General features: G+C 50.3%; 7 protein-coding genes across 7 annotated transcripts; 3 read left to right on the forward strand and 4 right to left on the reverse strand.

The window, feature by feature from the left end:
• Positions 1–4: 4 nt before the first annotated feature.
• LRP88_12781 (NADH:flavin oxidoreductase/NADH oxidase) lies at positions 5–1,282 on the reverse strand (the record flags this gene model as incomplete). The annotated part of the gene is made up of 1 exon (XM_083249168.1): positions 5–1,282. One exon carries the CDS (start codon positions 1,280–1,282, stop codon positions 5–7), a length of 1,278 nt encoding a protein of 425 aa, XP_083094970.1.
• Positions 1,283–3,465: 2,183 nt separating this feature from the next.
• LRP88_12782 (uncharacterized protein) lies at positions 3,466–4,116 on the reverse strand (the record flags this gene model as incomplete). Its single annotated transcript, XM_083249169.1, has 1 exon — positions 3,466–4,116. The coding sequence occupies one exon, from the start codon at positions 4,114–4,116 to the stop codon at positions 3,466–3,468; it is 651 nt and encodes a 216-aa protein (XP_083094971.1).
• A 1,235-nt stretch (positions 4,117–5,351) lies between these two features.
• On the forward strand, positions 5,352–6,815 carry LRP88_12783 (uncharacterized protein; the record flags this gene model as incomplete). The annotated part of the gene is made up of 6 exons (XM_083249170.1): positions 5,352–5,438; positions 5,495–5,565; positions 5,619–5,732; positions 5,788–5,880; positions 5,936–6,634; positions 6,686–6,815. The coding sequence occupies 6 exons, from the start codon at positions 5,352–5,354 to the stop codon at positions 6,813–6,815; spliced, it is 1,194 nt and encodes a 397-aa protein (XP_083094972.1).
• Positions 6,816–10,503: 3,688 nt separating this feature from the next.
• LRP88_12784 (molybdenum cofactor biosynthesis protein F) lies at positions 10,504–11,331 on the forward strand (the record flags this gene model as incomplete). Its single annotated transcript, XM_083249171.1, has 1 exon — positions 10,504–11,331. One exon carries the CDS (start codon positions 10,504–10,506, stop codon positions 11,329–11,331), a length of 828 nt encoding a protein of 275 aa, XP_083094973.1.
• Positions 11,332–13,737: 2,406 nt separating this feature from the next.
• On the forward strand, positions 13,738–15,057 carry LRP88_12785 (pepsin-like aspartic protease; the record flags this gene model as incomplete). The annotated part of the gene is made up of 1 exon (XM_083249172.1): positions 13,738–15,057. The coding sequence occupies one exon, from the start codon at positions 13,738–13,740 to the stop codon at positions 15,055–15,057; it is 1,320 nt and encodes a 439-aa protein (XP_083094974.1).
• Positions 15,058–15,595: 538 nt separating this feature from the next.
• LRP88_12786 (glutathione S-transferase family protein) lies at positions 15,596–16,301 on the reverse strand (the record flags this gene model as incomplete). The annotated part of the gene is made up of 2 exons (XM_083249173.1): positions 15,596–16,201; positions 16,257–16,301. 2 exons carry the CDS (start codon positions 16,299–16,301, stop codon positions 15,596–15,598), a joined length of 651 nt encoding a protein of 216 aa, XP_083094975.1.
• A 522-nt stretch (positions 16,302–16,823) lies between these two features.
• LRP88_12787 (alpha/beta hydrolase family protein) lies at positions 16,824–18,083 on the reverse strand (the record flags this gene model as incomplete). The annotated part of the gene is made up of 1 exon (XM_083249174.1): positions 16,824–18,083. One exon carries the CDS (start codon positions 18,081–18,083, stop codon positions 16,824–16,826), a length of 1,260 nt encoding a protein of 419 aa, XP_083094976.1.
• Between the last annotated feature and the right edge of the window lie 559 nt (positions 18,084–18,642).

Here is an 18,642-nt window from a genome sequence, read left to right on the forward strand (position 1 = left end):
GTTACTAAAAGTACGATCGCCCCCAGTGAGTGTTCAAACCAATCATGTCGTACTGGTACGGCCACTGGATCTCAACCCCCAGCTCCTGGGCAGTCTTGAGAAGAAACTCGGGTTCCTTGAGAAACTGTCTACCTACAAACGCCAGATCTGCCTGTACGCCGTCTTCCTTGCCAAGCTGCACAACATCGTGAGCAGTCTGCGGCGTGTGGATAAACCCCACCGCGGCAACGAGCAAATCCAGGCGCTCTTCTCTCAACGCAGCTCGGATGGTCCTGGCTAGGTCAAGCTGGTAGTTGGGATGAACGTCGATCTTTTGATCTTTGTGGTTACCACCTGATGATACATCCAAGATGTCGACACCAAGCCTGGGCAGAAGTTTGGCTAGCTTTATGGATTGGTCAAGATCCCATGATGGCTCATCGCTCCATTCCATCCACTCAATTGCGGATATCCGGAGTGACAGCGGGACACTGTCGGGAATGACTGCCCGAATAGCTTCAATGACTCGAACGAGGAAGCGAACACGGTTTTCGAAGCTGCCGCCATACTCATCCGTGCGTTTGTTGGTCAAAGGGGACAAGAACTGGTTGATAAGGTAGCCATGGGCCCCGTGGATCTCGATAAAATCTGGTCGCACGTCAGTTGTAGAATTCAAGTGAGCCGAAGACTGCCTACCAAGACCAGCCTTGATGGCTCTTCGAGCAGCATCTGCGAAACTCCGGATCAAAGCCTCAATTCCCTCAAGAGTCAAGCTCTTTGGCATGACATGAGCGTCAGTGTGAGGGATCGCACTGGGCCCCCACACATCGTCTGGCCATCCTCCATCCGGCTCAGTAGCCACTTTCAGCTCCCCTTTACGCAAGAATCTGGGCGCAACCATGCCCGCCTTGACACCAGCATGGTTTAGTTGAATGCCAATCTTCTGGCCCTGCCCATGGACAAAGTCAGCCACGCGCTTTAGTGGCTCGATCTGGCTGTCCTGCCAGAGACCAGAGTCTTGAAGCGATGTCCGCCCGTTGGCAGCCACTGCCGTGGACTCAACAATGGTTAGGGGGACGCCTCGGAATGCGAATGCGCCAATATGGATGAGGTGAAAGTCGGTCAAGTGACCGTCGCGAGCACTCCAAGTCCCCATGGGTGAGACGACGAAGCGGTTTTGGAGTTCCAGGCCTCGAATCTTGATCGGGGTGAAGAGAGTTGGGGTCTGTTCATCTGGGTTAACAGCAGTTCCAGTTGGAACCTCCACCACTGGCAGCGTTGGTGTTGGTTGAGAGAGGGTCATAGTGATTGCTTGTACTCGATAAAGATGTGATTATGGGAACACAGGATGTAAGGGATGCAGATTCAACAACAAAAACGCGATTGTTCACCTATTTATACGTATACTCGTGGGATTATAAATGCAAAATGAAATCATCGAAACATATGGCCAACTGAGTTGGATCCATGCACAAAATAGTCTTGTTGATTGGCCTTTTGTCCACCACTTGATGTTGTGATTCGACTCATAATGGCGTTGGGTTTGGACAGCATGAGAAGACAAGGATCGCACACCAACCGATTGCGTTAGATCTGAGAGTGGAGCGAAGGATTAAACGAACCGACAAATCATATCTGCTGGTTGTCAGCCGAGTTGATGTTTAATAAGCTTAATAAGCAGTTTTCGCTATGGGGGGTCTTCAACTTGCCCAACCTACCTTACACATCAGACTTCAAAGGTAAACCTGTTCAACGTGTCTATCTCGAGATACCTGGATTAGACTCCGAACATGAGGCAGGAGTTCATGTCATTGCCGGAAGCTCCCGGGACCTGTCATAACGTTACGCCTCGTCGACAGAGGAGATTTGCAACCAAGGTACGGACTGGATGCATCACATGCAGGTGAGTGTCTCGGCCTCTTGTTTATGAATTAGAAACTGAGCCTCTCGTTTAGAATTCGACGAATCAAGTGTGATGAGGTCAAGCCGTATTGTCATCGCTGCACCTTGACAGGGCGCAAGTGTGATGGATATGCTATTCTTGGACCTGCTACACACAAACCACAATCGCCACTGGCTCAGCCGACACCAGGAGGAAACCCTGAAGAGAGGCAGGCCTTATACATATTTAGAACCAAGGTTGCCATGTCGATTGCGTCTTCCCTTGATTTTGGATTCTGGACCCACGACCTCTTACAAACGGCTGAGGTGCACCGAACTGTTCAGCACGCTGTTGTTGCGCTGGCCACCGCTTACCGCTCATCAATCCTCTCTAAGCATGGATCCCGAACACAGGAGAGGCAGTTTATCCTGACTCAGTATAACAAATCGATCACCTCGTTGCAACATTGCCTGAGTAGCCAGGAACTCCTCACCAGAGACCAGCAAGTTATCATTTTGATGGTTAATCTTGTATTCATCTGCCTATGCGCCGTTCAAGGGTTCCAAGAAGAAGCATGCGTTCATCTTCGTAACGGGCTGTCGTTATTCCATGAATGGCAGCTTGGTGCCAGTGAGGGCAGTACGCAAGACTCGACGCCAACCCCTGTAAAGCTCCTGGCGACTCTTTACACTCAGCTGGACACACAAGCTCGCATGATAATGAAATCCAGTTATCCACATAAGATGAGACTGTGGCCTTCGCATTCCGTTGTGCTTGATGGCTGGGGTAGTGGACACCTTGCAACCATTACGAAGGCTACCAGCCAGCTTGAGAGACTGCACAATGCATCCATTCAGTTGGCAACACCACCAGGGCCACCAGAGCACGAAAATGCCTGCCTCCATCAGCATATGCCATTGTATCACCACCTGCAAACCTGGGATCTTGATTTCGGTCCGCTTTTATCCCAAGGAGGCACCGCCATCAAGCATCTGCAGATCCGAAGACTCCTGACTGGGGCAAACTTTGAGCTTTGGCGCAGCAATACAAGCAAAGCACCGGATCCTAGCCTGACCTGGGCCAGCAAGATTTTGGAGCTAGTCAATGAGATCATGCAGGATTCGAGATTCTTAGAGGCAAGGGTGGTATTCACCCCCGCTGGAGGCTTGGTCGAGGCTCTTTACTTTGTGGCCACGAGATGTCATGACACTCGAGTCAAGAGGGTTGCCGCTGAAATGTTGGAGAGGCGTCCCATACTTGAGGGGCTGTGGAACAGCTCGATGGCATATGCAGCTCTACATAAACATCGTGAACATGGTAGGTTCATACCTAAACTCGGATTACATACATCATAGCTAATGAACGTGTCAATTTTTGACTAACTTGCGCTTCCCAAAGCTCTTGTTGATCGAGTCCAACCACCGCTCCACCCACAAAAATACTTATGTTTTCCCTAGCATGGCCAAGTTACCCATTCAAACCATCACCTCAGGCAGATGGTAATGGCCATTGGCCACTAGTCTTAATGTAAAACCCAGTAATTTTGGCATAATAAAAGCCTGGAGAACGCATGGCCACACCAGGAGCTGGAATTGACCAACCATTCAGCCAGACCCAGCCGGTAAGATCCCCTTGTCAGCGACAAGGGCGCTAACAAATCCTGAGTCTGGTGAGAAAAGGGTCACGGGGCCCACGACGCCTTGTGAATCCACCGCCTGTATATTGAACCTGTTGGGCTGGTTGTAAATTGGTACGTTCGAGCCATCGGGATCAGCCTTGATGATATTGCCCGAAGGGAGAGTAACCTTCGCGTTGTCGTCGAGGCTCTTCCCAATCATGAGAAACGATTTCAAGTACGCATTGGTGACGAATTGAACAGATCCACCCCGGCTAGCAGACGCAATTGGGATGCCAGCATCAAGATACAAGTCATATGGGTTTTGACCGTTCTTGGTACCAGGTGACGGAATGCCCTGGACAATCCAGAGCACCCCGTTGTAGGTCTCGGGCTTGAACCGCCAACCACCATCTCCCTCAACCTTGGCAGTGCACCGGCTCACGTTGAGCTGGATCTTGTCCTGTGTAGTAGCCGCGGCTCGTCGGAACAGTGGCAAATCGTCCGGAATGCCGAGCTCGGCTGGATCGACAGTAGGTATGGTAGGATTGTCGAATATAGAAGGGAAGGAATCAGAGGATGGCTCAGTGGGTGCGGCCCAGACGGAGGCTAGGAAGGGTAGAAGAAGAGAGAGACGCATTGATGCGGATAAATGATGCTTATTGATCGTTTTAGTATTGAGTGGTAGTAGCTGGTTGGTAATGATAGAGCGTAATAAAGCTCCTTCTTTCGGCCCATGGGTAACTCAGCAGGACTTAAACTCACGCGTGGGATTTCTTGTGTGGCCTTTTGTATCAGGATGTATTAGATGACTAGAAAACACTGTTTAGCTGCTACAGCCGCCATATGACGTCTTGTCACCAAGTATAGCCAGAAAGCAACCGGGGTGGCGTTTCAATCTCCATCAACCCTGTCGTTGAAAAGAGCGGTGTTTGAAGGGTAAGTATTATCCATTGTATCTAAATGGGATGCGCCCGAAAGCATGATCGTGTTTAGGATGATACCCATTACTTTGGTGTATAAATCTGAGGAAGGGTAAATCAGGGATAGAGGTCCCAAACCACCGTAGACCCGCTAGTGGCTTCTGAGATGAATTGCTGGAGGGGATTTTCAGGTCAATGGACAGCTCAAGAGAGAATATTGCATGAATTTAGTAGAAACTAGAGCTTAACGAACTTATCACGAAATGTAGCCCGGAGGATCAGGGGCCTGCGAACAGTTACCCACATGACGGCACGATGGACAATAGGGTAGCAGTGCCTACGCAAATAGGTACAATGGCAATTAATGAGATAGCTGTAGCTGGTTCGTTCACTTCTGTCTTATCTCTTGTATTGAGATTTGTCTTAAGCTGTGTAATTGCAAGTTTGAAGAGGCGGGTTTGAGGGCGTGGCATCCCACAACTGACGGCTGCACGATATGGTGCCTGGCTCGGGCTTTCGGGGTGCTGCAAGGCCACGAGAACACCGACTACGATATGGATCAAATTATCTTGCTGCTGCGAGATAATTAGGGCGATCTTACGACCCGCTTTGATACGTCTGTCCCTCCAACCCCAACTCTCCAAGTTACCGTTCAGGAAAAAGTCTCGGATGGACGCCGCACTCTCTGGATTTCAAAGGCGGGGTGCATGGTTAGCGTCTCGCCCTTGTCCGCAGGCTCGCACTTTTCTTCCCGTAAAGGCGTAGTGCGGGCAAGATGACCTCCTTGTCCTGTAATCTCGGTGAACCTCGTCGGCGAGATAAGGAAAATTCCGAACAGCATAAAACCACAATGAGAGAGGGAGGGAAAATGAAATGCAAAGACAATAGTTCGCATTCGCTGGAAAGAATACTACAGATCCTCAGATCTTTACAGACTTTTCATCTTACCACCATGGAGACAGATCACAAAAAACAAGCCCCCAGTGGCATTCGAGATGATCATAATCTGGAGCGTCTTGGCTATGCCCAAGAGGTCAAGGTATGAGAAATCATTTTGGGAGTTGTGTGAAATGGCGAGTTTCTGACAAAACTCAGCGCAACTTCTCCCTCACGGCCATGGTGGCAACCTGCGTCAGCCTGATGGCGACGTGGGAGGCACTTTGCAGGTGAGATACAGTCATGACTGGACTCAGTTACTGCCCTCCTAACCCTCCAACAGTACAATGGTAACGGGTTTGGTAAGCGGAGGACCAGTTTCGCTCGTCTATGGGGCGATTGCGGCCTTTGTAGGATCACTTTGTTCTGCTCTGTCTCTCGCCGAGTTGGCTTCGAGGTACAAATACCCCTGCCCATCTCTCCGTTGACTGTAACTAATGGAGAACGCGCAGCCACGCAACAGCCGGCGGACAATACCATTTTGTGGCAAAGCTGTGTCCCAAGAGAATACGCCCGGTGAGCAGCTGGCTTGCCGGATATATCTCGTAAGTGTTACTGCATCAGAGACATAGAAATGGCTGACACTTGTCGTCGCAACAGCACCTTGGGCTGGATCGCCGTCGCCGGAAGTGCACCATTTCTCGCCGGAACACAAATCCAGGGCATGCTAGTCCTGAACTATCCGACCTTGTATACCTTTGAGAGGTGGCACGGCACTCTTCTCTATTGGGCTATCCTGATAGGATCCGCTGGCATTTGCATTCTATGCAGCAATATCCTACCGCTGGTAGAAAAGGTGACCATGGCACTGCACGTCATCTTCTTCATCATAATCCTGGTGGTCATGGTCGCCGTGTCTCCAACCAAACATTCGGCCGCCTTTGTCTTTACTGACTTCCAGAACAACTCTGGGTGGGCTAGCGACGGAATAGCTTGGTGCATCGGACTTTTGAGCTCTTGCTATGTGCTTATTGGCTATGACGGAGCCACTCATCTAAGTGAAGAGATGGAGAGGGCCGAAACCGGCGTCCCAAGAGCCATGGTTGGGTCTATCCTTATCAACGGAACCCTGGGCTTTGGCTTTCTGATCGCCTTGTTGTTCTGCATGGGTGACATCACATCAGCTTTGAACACGCCGACTGGGTTCCCGATCATCCAGATCTTCTATAACATTACTGGAAGTACAGCGGCGGCTACTGCTTTGACGAGCGCAGTAACGGTTATGGCCGCCCTCTCCACAGTTCCGCTCATCACGTCTGCGGCTAGACTCATGTGGGCGTTTGCTAGAGACCAAGGCAAGTATCCGATACCGATGAAAGCGAGACGTCTATCTGACTGGTAGATTTACAGGCCTCCCATTCTCCACGCATCTCTCCAAGATCGACCGAAAACGTCAAATCCCAACCATCGCGATCCTCACCACGACCGTTCTCCTCATGCTGCTCGGACTCATCAACATCGGTTCCACCACAGCCTTTAACGCTGTTTTATCCTTGGCCGTAGTGAGCCTGCAGATCTCATATCTTATGCCCATCATTCTCTTGATTTGGCGCCGCATTTCCCGACCAAACACATTGACCTGGGGTCCTTGGCAGTTGGGTAAGTCAGGAATCGTTGTGAATGTCGTTGCGATAGTCTATCTCGTTTTCACGAGCATCTTCTTGCTCTTTCCCCCTTATCAGCCTATTACCGCTGAAAACATGAATTATGCGCCAGTTGTTCTTGGTGGTGCTGTCATATTTGGTTGTGTCTACTGGCCTCTTAGGGCGCGGAAGAGATACTTTGGGCCACTGATCGAGACCAATGGCACCGAGAGTGCGTCTGTGGGAGAGTGAGAAACGAAACTGGGTCTGGAAGATACAGCTGTACATTTATTTTATCATGTTATAACTTGTTCGAAAACGTTAATACGTGACTATCTATCTATCTACCTGGCCCGGCCTGAGCATGATGCCATTCCATCTTTCTTGGTAAGCACGTAGCTCTCAATTTAAGATCTCTTAGAGATAGGCAAATAAAGCTGCCTGTGTGGTAAATGACCAGAGAGTATGACTTGTCAAAGCCGATGCTGTTCCAACGGCAAGGAGAGCAAACCCGTGGGCCAATCATGACGACTTACCTTATCGACTAACTAGTAGTTAGATCCCGTGACCTTCTCCCCGCATGTCTGTCCTCGTTATCATCATCAGCCGCTTTCCATCATCTATCCATACGCCCAGATCCTTGGCCCTTTTCGACAACATTTGCCTCTTTATCATTACGCAGTCGATGTTTTCAATCCCTCTTCAGCAAGTAGAACGAGACGCCCAGCCTTTGTCCTCAAGTGGACTTAACTCTGATGGAAGCGGCCCATCGACTCGGTCCCGCAGGTCAAAGAAAACCAGGAGTATGTCACCCCTCTGGTCTCGATATCTGAAAACAGCTAACTATCATGAAAATTAAGCGGGATGTGCTGTTTGCAAGCGGCGAGTAGGTTCTCGGACTCACTCTCACTACCAAGTTGTTGCTCACCATCTCAAAGAAGCTGAAATGTGATGAAGCTCTACCAGGTTGTCGCCGCTGCTTCAAGTCTGGCATTGAATGCCCTGGGTATGCTCGTTCCGTAAAGTGGTCTACCAAACACGAGAGAAATCTTAAGCTGCCCTCAACTCCTGGATCTACTTGGTTTGAGAGGGAAGCCGAAGGGCTCTCGAGGTCCATCGCTCAGGATTCCTCGCCTCAAGTCCAGTCAGGCCATGATGGAGGCGATCTACCTGAGTTCTCTCCGGACGCATCAGATCTGAACTTTGAATCTGAGTGGCCGTTATTCTCACCACGTGGACTCGACGATACTCAAGCAGCACTCGACTCACCCACATTCAACTCGTTGGTTCATGATCCCGATCAACCCGAAAGCCAAATGTGCCGTGGAGGTTCTTTGCTCATGGAGTCAAACGACAAGGGAAAGCAGTTGTCAAACCAAAAAGTCTCTTCAAGCGGACCTGCCCTGACGCTCTACGTCCCCGCAGAGGAGCCCTCGATACTCTTGGGACATTATTTTTCCTTCGTATGTGAGGTTGCTTCGTCCTTCGACTCTTCAAAGAATCCCTTCAGGTCACATGTGACCAGGATGATGGACGCGTCTCCGCTCCTCTTCGCCTGTGTCATGAGTATGTCCGCGGCCCATCTCTATCAGAATCAAGAGTATAGTTCATCCATACCTCTCAGCTTCCAGACTGAAGCCATATCAAGAATATCTGGAGAACTTGCCAAAATAAGCACTGATATGCCACCACGCCCTCCTGGTGCTTTGGCTCTTGCCAGGTCGTCAGCTGCATCGCTTGTCAAGGACGACATTCTTCTGGGCATCATTCTGCTCGGTATGACTTCGGTAGGTTGCTCTTGTCTAGTCAAACACCCGAACTTTGCTTATTCTCTTATAGAGCTGGCATGATCCTTCATCCCTTGGCTTATATCACCTTACTGGATCTCGGCATCTCTTCAAGCTATGGATGGCAACAAACGGTCTTGAGCAGCCCATAAGACCACTCTCCATGACCCAGAATTTCATCGTATCTTCAATGGTATACTGGGAGGTCATGGTATCATTTCTACTCGACCAAAATTTGGAAGCAATTTCGTATCTCGACGTCTTTCTTGATCCAGCCCCGGAGTCGCTATCACAACCCTGTCCCTGGACCGGGGTGGCGACAGACATCTTTATCCGTCTTGCAAAGGTTGGAACAATGGTTAGGAAACGGAGAAGTCTGCGCAGCTCTAGGCTTGCTGAGGGTGAGACAGCAGCTCTTGCTCAATTGATCGAGGAGGCCTCGACTCTGGAACAAGTCATTCTCAAAAGTCGAGCTCCTCTCATTGGGTTAGTCAAAGACACTGGCGATCCTCGGTCCCCGCCATCCCATCTTGTCAAGATGGCCCGCAGTTACCGACTTGCTTCCCTCCTTGAGCTGTACCGAGCGTTTCCAGAAATCGCAATCAGTTCGACCAGCAGATTCGACGAGGTCAAAGAGACAGACAAACAGTCACAGCTTGTTATTGGCCTTGCATTTGACATACTAGAGATACTCGAGACTATACCAGACAACTCTCGCACCATCGCCATCCAGAGCCTGGTCTACTTGATAGCTGGGAGCACGCTTGGACGTTTGGTCGCGGTTGATGGACATACTGCGCAATGCAGGCAGAATCAGTTGATCAACAATTGGAGGCAATCTGTTCGCAACAGGTTCTACAAGTCGTTTCTCTCTATCGGCCTACACACCATCAACCGCGTTGGCACAATACTAGAGGAAGTCTGGTCACGCATGGATTCGATGGTGTCAAGCACCGGACAAGGGCATGTCATGGATGTGCATTGGATCGATGTCATGACTGGAAAGCAGCTCGAGACTATTCTCGGATGAATATCATCACCTTTGGCCATTCGTCTATCGACCCTGCTAGATCATGCCGCATGCCGCATACCGCGTAAGGTTGACATCTGTGTCGGGTCCCTCGGAGGTTCACTGCCTCGGAACGGTTCCGAAAGCCCGATATAGGAAGATTTGGGCTCACCTCGGGAATTCGGTCTTTATTTCGCTCTCTTGCAACCGAATCAAAGTCCGAAGTCATGATGTCGTGGCAGTCTCCTGAAGTCAGGTCAATTGTCATGGGTGGGGCCTCGGACTTTTTCTCCCAAAGAAGTTTGGCGCTATCTTGGAGTTGCCACAACCACGGAGACAGGTGAAAGCACCAGGCCTATGGCAGTGGTAGAGACAAGCGTCAGTGCGGCCTCTCCTACCTTGAATCAGAAGGCATGTCCTATGATTAGAGACCCATCTAACCATCGTGGGGTGTTGATGGAGTATGAAAGAAATAGAAAAAAGCCTGTGACTATAGAGCCATGATTTAATCAAGCCTCCGTTGGTTACGGGGTTCAAACCAGCGACAGAGCAGTTTCGGCTTTCTACTGTCCGAATCATTTATTGTGCCAAACCTATTCAGGGCAGCAAGTCCGATCTCCCCGCATTGCATCAAATGGCCCACGATGCTCGCCTACTCTTAATAGTTATACAACTGGAGAATGCTCGATTATAAATGGAGGACAGCAGTACAAGACAAGTCTAGATTCTTCACCACAGCATACTTCATTCCCAAAATCACACTTACTCATCATACACTTCGTTCTCAAAATGACAACATCCAACGTCCCCAAGTTTGTGCCCGTCTCCGAGTGGCCAACCCTTGAGGAGATGGCAGATGGGTTCCGGGAACATCTCATGCCCTCCACTTCCAAACTAAGTGGCCGAAACCTTGAGCACACCTTTGACAATGGCTACAAGATCTCTCATGTCTTTGGTGATGCGAGCAAGCTCAGATGGAAGATTCTGGAAGGAGAGGACAAGGGTCTCACTGGAGAAGCAGCGTACGAAGCCTATGAAGTTCGACCAGACATCTTCTTGATAGACTTCTACAAGCCTTCATACGCAGAGCAGGTCACTCTAGTTTTGGACACGACCACTGGCCAATGCCTGGCTGGAGTCTCTGGTTTCCATGACCTCAAGGGGGAGCGCAGAACATGGACCAAGTTCATGAATGCCAACGCCCAGGGCAGCAAAACAGTGGCGCCTTTCCCCGAAACGGAAGAATTGATCGGAAAGCACATAATGTACCGATACACACCCAGGGATGCCTATGAACACATCTACTTGAACAAAGGCACCTTTACGTGGCACTGCCTTGACGGAACTGAGAAGGGACTGGCAGACTCAGAGGAGTGCAAGATGCTGAAGCTACGGGATAGCCTCTACCTCCTGTTCTGGACCGAGACAATCATGCCTGTCGAGTCCATTGTGGCCATTGACCTGGAGCACATGCGTTCCACTGGGAGGTTCTACTGCTGGGATCCAAAGCCTCAGCGCGCTGTTCACGTGAGATTCGGCTCCTACGCTACGGTGTTGGCGGACACGAAGCCTTTGGAAGCGCTGGCCCGGGCTTCTCGGGTGAAGCAGAACCTATAATGGGTTTGTCACTTTGGGGGCTTGTAGATGCCGTTTGGTAGTAGCTCTGGCTGATGAAGAGAGATGGAACGCAATGATAGAACTGCTATATGAGTTTCCTCTGAGCATTGCACCAAAATGTGAAAGGCTGAAAAGGGAGTGTGCCTTCGACTGCGCGAATTTCCTTCTGATTTGACATGCATTGCTACTTCGGATTGTAGTCGACATATGTGGGCAGTGGTACCGCAGGAACAATGATATGAAGTGTGAACATTGCGCTCTTTGCTATAGTTAAAGTCCAGTGCTTGATGAAATAATTAAGCCACAGATGTATAGATACTGAAGCAATAGTGAGGAAAGGGCAAGTCCCGATGGAAGCGCCGCTGTTCTGGTGATTTTACCGTTGCGTGAGGGCAACCCTAACCCCAACCATAACCCTGATTCACCTCTTCGACTTCTTTCAATATCAACCACATGACCAGGGCCACATGCAAAATAAGGTAATGCGCTGGCATGACTTCCCAAGGCTGTCAAATAATTCTTGAGAGTTGCTACCTCGACCCTTTGCAAGGCATTACCCTAATACAGCTTCAACATGATATCCAAACGACTCTTGGTGACAACGAACCTGAACCCACTGCAACAGTGGTAGGATGAGGAAATAGAAGAAAGATCTTTGACAAGCTATTGTAATAGCTAAGAGAAATCAAATCAAGTTCTTGACATGAGGGAATGAATGGTTTCGGGCTATAGAGGAGAACTCGAATGGAGACCTTTCAAATTTTACCAGAACGGAGATCAAATTCTCAAGCACCGAATTCATCCTCAAGACAGAAAGGTCTGAGAGTGTTTAAAGAATATACGAGGATGAATACCAGACTGGGAAAAGAAGGACGACATAAAATAGGGGTTGGCATATAAAATTGAAGCGCGCAGAAGTTTAGGACAAGCCCCGTGATGGCCGCAATTCTTCAATTGAACAACCTTTCGGAACATGCTCTATAAGCTCCGTATTTTATCTTAGACATTGCATCGTAAGAATATTTCAACAGCCATGAAGACATTTCGAATATGATTTGCAAACCCCAACCTCAGCAGTGAACCAACCCGCCTCGTTGGTATGTCGAATATCCACTCCCTTTGCAAGGAGCCCATCTCGGCCCTATTGAGAGTTTCAACAAGGCCACATATAAGCACCTATGGGCATCTCAAATCAACCCTGATGAGTGTAAACTCTTAATACCGTTTTCTAACCTTACATTGTGGGCGTTACCCAAACCTCACAGAGTGACCACACGTGGACGAAGGCCAGCAAAGAGTAACACTGTGAGTCTGGGCTTCGAATAACTCGAATTACGGGAACATAAATGAATTATAGTATTGAGACATGTAGATTTCTTTCGTAGGCGGTGACAAAACATTTCATTTTTGACAAAAACGTCCGTGTTGCTAAGACTGGCCCGTTATGTTCCATACGCTGGCTTTATAAACTACTCCCACGATAATAATCACAGGCCCAAGTTACGATACCATGTAGTATAGAATTGAGCGTTAGGACTTTGTAAAAGGTTGTCTATTTGCTTCTGCGCTTGACATTTGCCACTACCTATGTGAAAACTTCATCCAGATCTTGCTCATCACAACTTTAGGGTAATTCACCAAGCCAAGTTACAGGAAGTATTCCCTTGAGTCAGTAGATTACAAGAACCCTCAGCCCTGTCGTGGCAGTTCATCTGCAATACGCCGGTGCAGGGATTTACTGTCTTGATGCCTGGTCTATGTCGTAAATAACAAATACAGCCTGGAACTTGGACCCAATAAAGGATTGTAATCCAACGTACCAAGTAAAATGCCGGTATTTGACTTAATTGGATTCCAAAAGTGGATTAAACTACTGCTCACTCTTCGCCAGCCTCATCCGTTATGGATCAGCAGACAGGGATGATGGCAACGCTCTCCTGGGTAGCTGTGGAACTCTTGGCGGGGCGGGTTCAGCCCAATGAGAAAAAATGAGACGGGGAGATGACGGCGTAGCAGATCAAGGTCACATCGAGTCTCGAGTACTGTCGTACCAGCACGCGTCACGGCTGATGCGACATTGCTGACAGGCGCCTTCGTATTAATTAGGATCCTTGGCGGATGGAGATGTGGCACCTGCATCATGCACGATACACGAATGCCCATTTACGGTAACAAGGCGTAGGTTCGTGGCTGAAGGTTGCATAGCCTAGTCGTGGATCAATGGGCTGATGGACGACGAGCAATAGGGCTGAACCGAGAAAGGGAGCCAGATAGCGCCACGGCCTAGAGTCGTGACAATGTTGAATCCTTGTCCTTGCAGAGGATAATAACTTGCTCCCCCTCTCCCGAGCTGTCGTGTCTTGTTGATCACTTCTGTTTAATCACTCTCACTGCAACCAAACACACATGATGCATGCGTTTCACTATCTCGCCGTGCTGCTGATCGGCAGCCTGCCTGCATCCGCTTCTACCCTCCCACATCCCGACGGTTACCGTCATGTCAATGGCAGCTGCAGCAAGAGCGTTGCAGTACCCGCGGTATGGAACGGGTTCGGGTACCTGTTCAACATCACCGTGGGTACTCCTCCGCAGGAGCTGACGATGCTCAGTGACTGGACGTGGATGTCTCTCTTTGTCAGATCAGGAAGGTGTCTCAACCAATACGACCCTTCTCTGTGTCTCGGTGCCTCTGGTCAGACATGGTTCGATGAGAGAGCGTCCACCTCATTCGCTAACACGTCGTTGCCTCAACTGTCATGGCCGCTTACGGCCTTCGCCCCGAATTTCACCGTCGACTACGGAACGGATGACGTGTGCATCGGCGACCTCTGCTCCGCCGGTACGGTCCTACAGGTGTCAGATTTCCCGTACCCCGGTGAGGGGATCCCCAAGGTCCCATTTGGTGGCATATTCGGCATGGCCCCGGTTACGGCCGGTCTCAACGAAACGTTCCACCCTGCCAATTACCAGGCATGGAAGGCGGAGAGACTCGGTTCTCGCGTGGGCTGGAACTCCTGTGCCGCACTGGCATCGTCCGATCCGTGTCTCGGTGGTGAGGCGAAGCTCGTTTTTGGCGGAACTGACTCGTCCTTGTACGATAATGATACCCTGCGGATATACGAGATCCAGAATCCAGACTGGTTATCCGATGCCTTCTACCCGCTTACGCCCCCACGGGAAAACTACTGGACGACTCCACTGACAGGCAGTTGGATCCTTGGAACCTCAGAGGAAGAGTCCCGGAACTTTGCGGTTCCTTTTAGCGGCTCTAACGGTAGCCATGTTACTCCGCTTGCAGTTCTTGACGAGGGCTCTGAGGGTCTCGGTGCACCTCTGTCGCTCAACGCCTACAATTGGCTAGTCGATCAAGTAAGAGGCACTCTTGCATCGAACGATACCATCCAAGAGATCCATGCCCAAGGATCATCAGGATTCAATACAGTCGAGCAGAATTGGTACACCGTATCCTGCGACGACATCGACAGCTACCCTCAGCTTGTTTACGAGCTCAATGGGCACACCAACTACACCGTTCCCCCACAAGATTATGTCACTAAGCTTGGTGACACGTCCACATGCTATCTTAACGTCAATGTGTGGAAGTATGGTCGTACTGAAGATGGAAACGCTAAGGTGGCTCTGCTGGGTCTTGCGTTCTTGAAGCGGTTGTATGTGGTGTTGGATTTTGAGACTCAATCCTTTGGGCTTGCGCCTCTTTCCATGTAGACTATCGGGTTTATTTTTACCCACTCAGCTAAGATTTGTTCATTGAAGCCCGAATGCCACGGAGACGTGCTTGGTTTTGGCAGTAGATTATACACACACCAACTTGATCATTTTATACCCAGTCCACACGAACTTCTTGTGATAAATATGAACTTTTGATGAGAGCCTTTTGAAGTACTGAAGTAAATTTTAGATCATTTTAGAATATTGCGAGATTATTATTAAATGTGACCAGGACAAGATCTTCATAAGATGTTGTCAGGCATAGCCAGCACGACTTACAGTCCCACAGCAGAATGAATGCCATGAGATGAAGTAGTTGATCAACTCAATCTTTTGAATCAATGTGTGGACAGATTGGTACTTTCGTGCTCCCACATGTAATCAATAGTGCATATTATTTCTTCGTACGACCTAGTAATGTGGCGTTGTCCCCGACATGCAGCCATAAGCAAGTCAAGCATCAGGAACCAACGAATCAGGACGCAAAATAACACTCTGCATTTATTGCGGCGGAGTAGCCAAGTTTCTTGACATTCTACTCATGGACACGCTTGACGTCAATCAAGTTTGGCGGGCCAAACACTTCCTTGACCTCCTCTGTCTCGATAGTACGCAAGTACCAGGTCACCACGTTGGGGAAACGCTTCCTCTCGGATGCATCGATAATGTGCATGAATGCCCAGAGAAGAGAAGATGCGCCCGTCAAGTCGGCCAGCGTAAGTTCGTCTCCAACCAACCACTTTCGGCCGTTGAGGTGCTTCTCGAGAATGTCCAAGGCAAACTCGAGACGAGCCAGGGCCTTGGTCTCGGTAGATTGGTCAAATGGTGCAATTCCCACTCGCCAGATGACAAGATCTAGCATGTGTGGGTAGACTTCGCCATCAAAGAAAGAGATCCACTGCCGAATCTTGGCTGAAATTGCAGCATCGCGGCCAAGTAGTTGTCCAGAATAAGGCCCAGACTGAGCCAGATACTGTGCAATGGCGTCCGACTCGGGAAGGAGAAGCCCGTCAGCTCCCTCGAAGGCTGGGACTTTTCCTGCTGGAAATTTGGTCCGGAACTCTGATGTTTTGTTGTCTACCATGTGTTGATACGGGGCGATCTCAATTTCAAGACCGTTGAGCTTTGCAGCCGCAAGAATCTGTCCATGTTAGAATTGCAACAGTAACTGAGAAGCGTGTCTTTACCTTGAAGACCCGGCCATTAGGCATGAAAGAATACAGTTTCCCAAAAGGTGCCATAGTGATGTTTGTGGGTGAATGTCAGGTCTGCTCTTGCAACAAACAACGATTCTATCAAGTGTCGAGGAGTAAGCCCACCGTTCCACATTCACAATAAACAGACCTTGGCATATCTAGATCTGACTTCACATGCGCGAACCAACACGCCTTGTTCCCCCCTGCTCAGCCCTGTTTCCCCTTGCAAAAGCCGTGCCACTGCGGCATTTCCTTGCCTTGGCCCTCCCCCCTGGCATATTACCGCAGATCCACTCGCGCTGACGACTCGTAACCTTAAATTTATTCGTCCGCACAGCAGAGAGCAACGGGCGCTCCCGTCCCTAATCGTGCGAGTTTCGAGGCTAGGCAAATTACTTCCGACTCCAGCAAGGCTCCCCAGTCGGAAGATCTGCCGACCACAGGGGGTGGATGTAATAGCGGAGATCAAGCTTCGTGTTCACTCAGGTACATGCTACGTACAGGTAATCTCAGGTCTAAAGATGATTCTGTTTCCGGAAAAGCTTGGTATTGTCTTCTTCCCCAGCCTCACAGTTCGTCCCGTCGAATCCCGAATGTCTCATCCAGCCAGGCAAACATCTTGTGGTGCATGAGCGCCAAAGCTCCAATCTTAGCCTGCAGACCACCGCCCTCAACGTCCTTGCCGATCCACAGGTGCTTCTCCACCGGTCCGAGGGCAGAAAGGCTATCAAAGATGGGATGAGCATTCTGCTGTGGCGTAAAGTAGAACGAATCAGCTGCACCGGTGATCAATGTGGGACACTTGATCTTGGACAGGTACCCGTCCTTGAGGGAGAACTTTTGCATGGTCCGCATGACCTCTGCAGGTGTCTTGACGCCGTATACCCACTTGCTGTGGCCGAACTCCCACGCAAGCTGAAAGTTGACTGACGCCAGCCGGTCAATGACCCAGTTGAAGAAGCCATCGCTCAGCCATCCGCTCAGCCAGCCATTGATAAACCACGGCGGCATGCGGCTGCGGGTAATGTCGAAGAGGTCCAGCGGCCCGTCGCATGACACGACTGCCTTGACGCGGGGATCCGCTGCGGCGCGGAGGGAGAGGTAGCCCCCGAGAGAAGCGCCAAACACGGCTAAGCGGTCAACGTCGAGATTATGCACCGGAGCAAGCTCCCCGATGACATGATCCAGGACTTTGCTGGTGACATGCTCCCAGTCGGGGCGTAGGTAGAGCTTGTCCTTGCGAAGTGATAGGCCCTGGCCGGGTCCGTCAAAGCTAAAGACAGCATAGCCACGTGGTAAGGCGCCAGCGGCACCGTAGTAATAGAGCTCCTCCTGAGTCGAGTCAAAACCGCCCGTCTGAACAACAACAGGGATCTTGCCGGAGACTTGATGATGAGGGGCTGGGAGGTAGAGCCGTCCGGGCAGGGTGTTGCCACCCTCGTAAGGGATGTCGACCTTCCTCACCGAGCCATCCAGCAGGGTCCAGCCCTTGTCAAAGGCATCGGCACTCGCCACGGCAGACGAGAGGATTCTCGGGTCCTCTGGCGTGCAGTGGAGGAGGAACTCGCTGGCCCGGAAGTAGTTGGACGCTCGGATATAGCCCCACGCGGCACCGGGACCGTCTCCAACGGCTTTGGCCTCATCAGCGAGGGCCAGCGCCTTCTGGGCCTGTTCGTACCAGGCTTGGTACCAGCTCTCAGGATCTCCATCCTTGATACGTGCCGCCGTGGCAAGGCACTCTCCGGTCTCAGCACCGAGATATGGGGCGGTCCCGAGAAGACGAAGAAACTCGAAATTGAAAAAGGTAGAGGGGAAGATTTGATGCATTGTGCCGACGATTGGATGACAGAGATGTCCGGGGGAAGCGTAGAGTGAACTGGGAAGCGCGTGTGGGAAGATGTGAGGCAGAAGTGAAAGAACACACCCAAGGGGGGTAAATATGCATCGGTTGGACAGAAAGATACCTCTCGATGGGGTACACAAAGTCCCGGGCTCCGCTATCTCCATCTTACCTCAGCCACCAAAGCCTTGTTTCTCATGATACCCGGCCGTTGTAACCCGGAGATCTCCTATGACATCTGCAGTCCGGGACTATCGCGCTCAGCCCATCAGCATGAATCGGCCCAGATGAAACGAATCCAGTAATCCGTGTCTGAATCAGGTAGGAGGCTATGAGACGGCACAGCTCTTGCGTATTTCCTTTCGTATCGTGATGTACCTATACAATCCCGAGGAGGTCGTATAAGTCTACAAACTTGGACGGACTCGATCACTTGATATCAACCCCCTGAACTGTAAACCTCAGCCAACCCATTGTCGACCAGCTTCTCCATCTTTTACTTACATATCGATTACTCATACCAAAGACATTGACCATCCATACTCA

The sequence above is a fragment of the Fusarium phalaenopsidis genome (genome assembly GCF_050370095.1).
Source record: "Fusarium phalaenopsidis strain FUZ10S chromosome Unknown contig_32328, whole genome shotgun sequence".
NCBI classification, from domain to species: Eukaryota; Fungi; Ascomycota; class Sordariomycetes; order Hypocreales; family Nectriaceae; genus Fusarium; species Fusarium phalaenopsidis.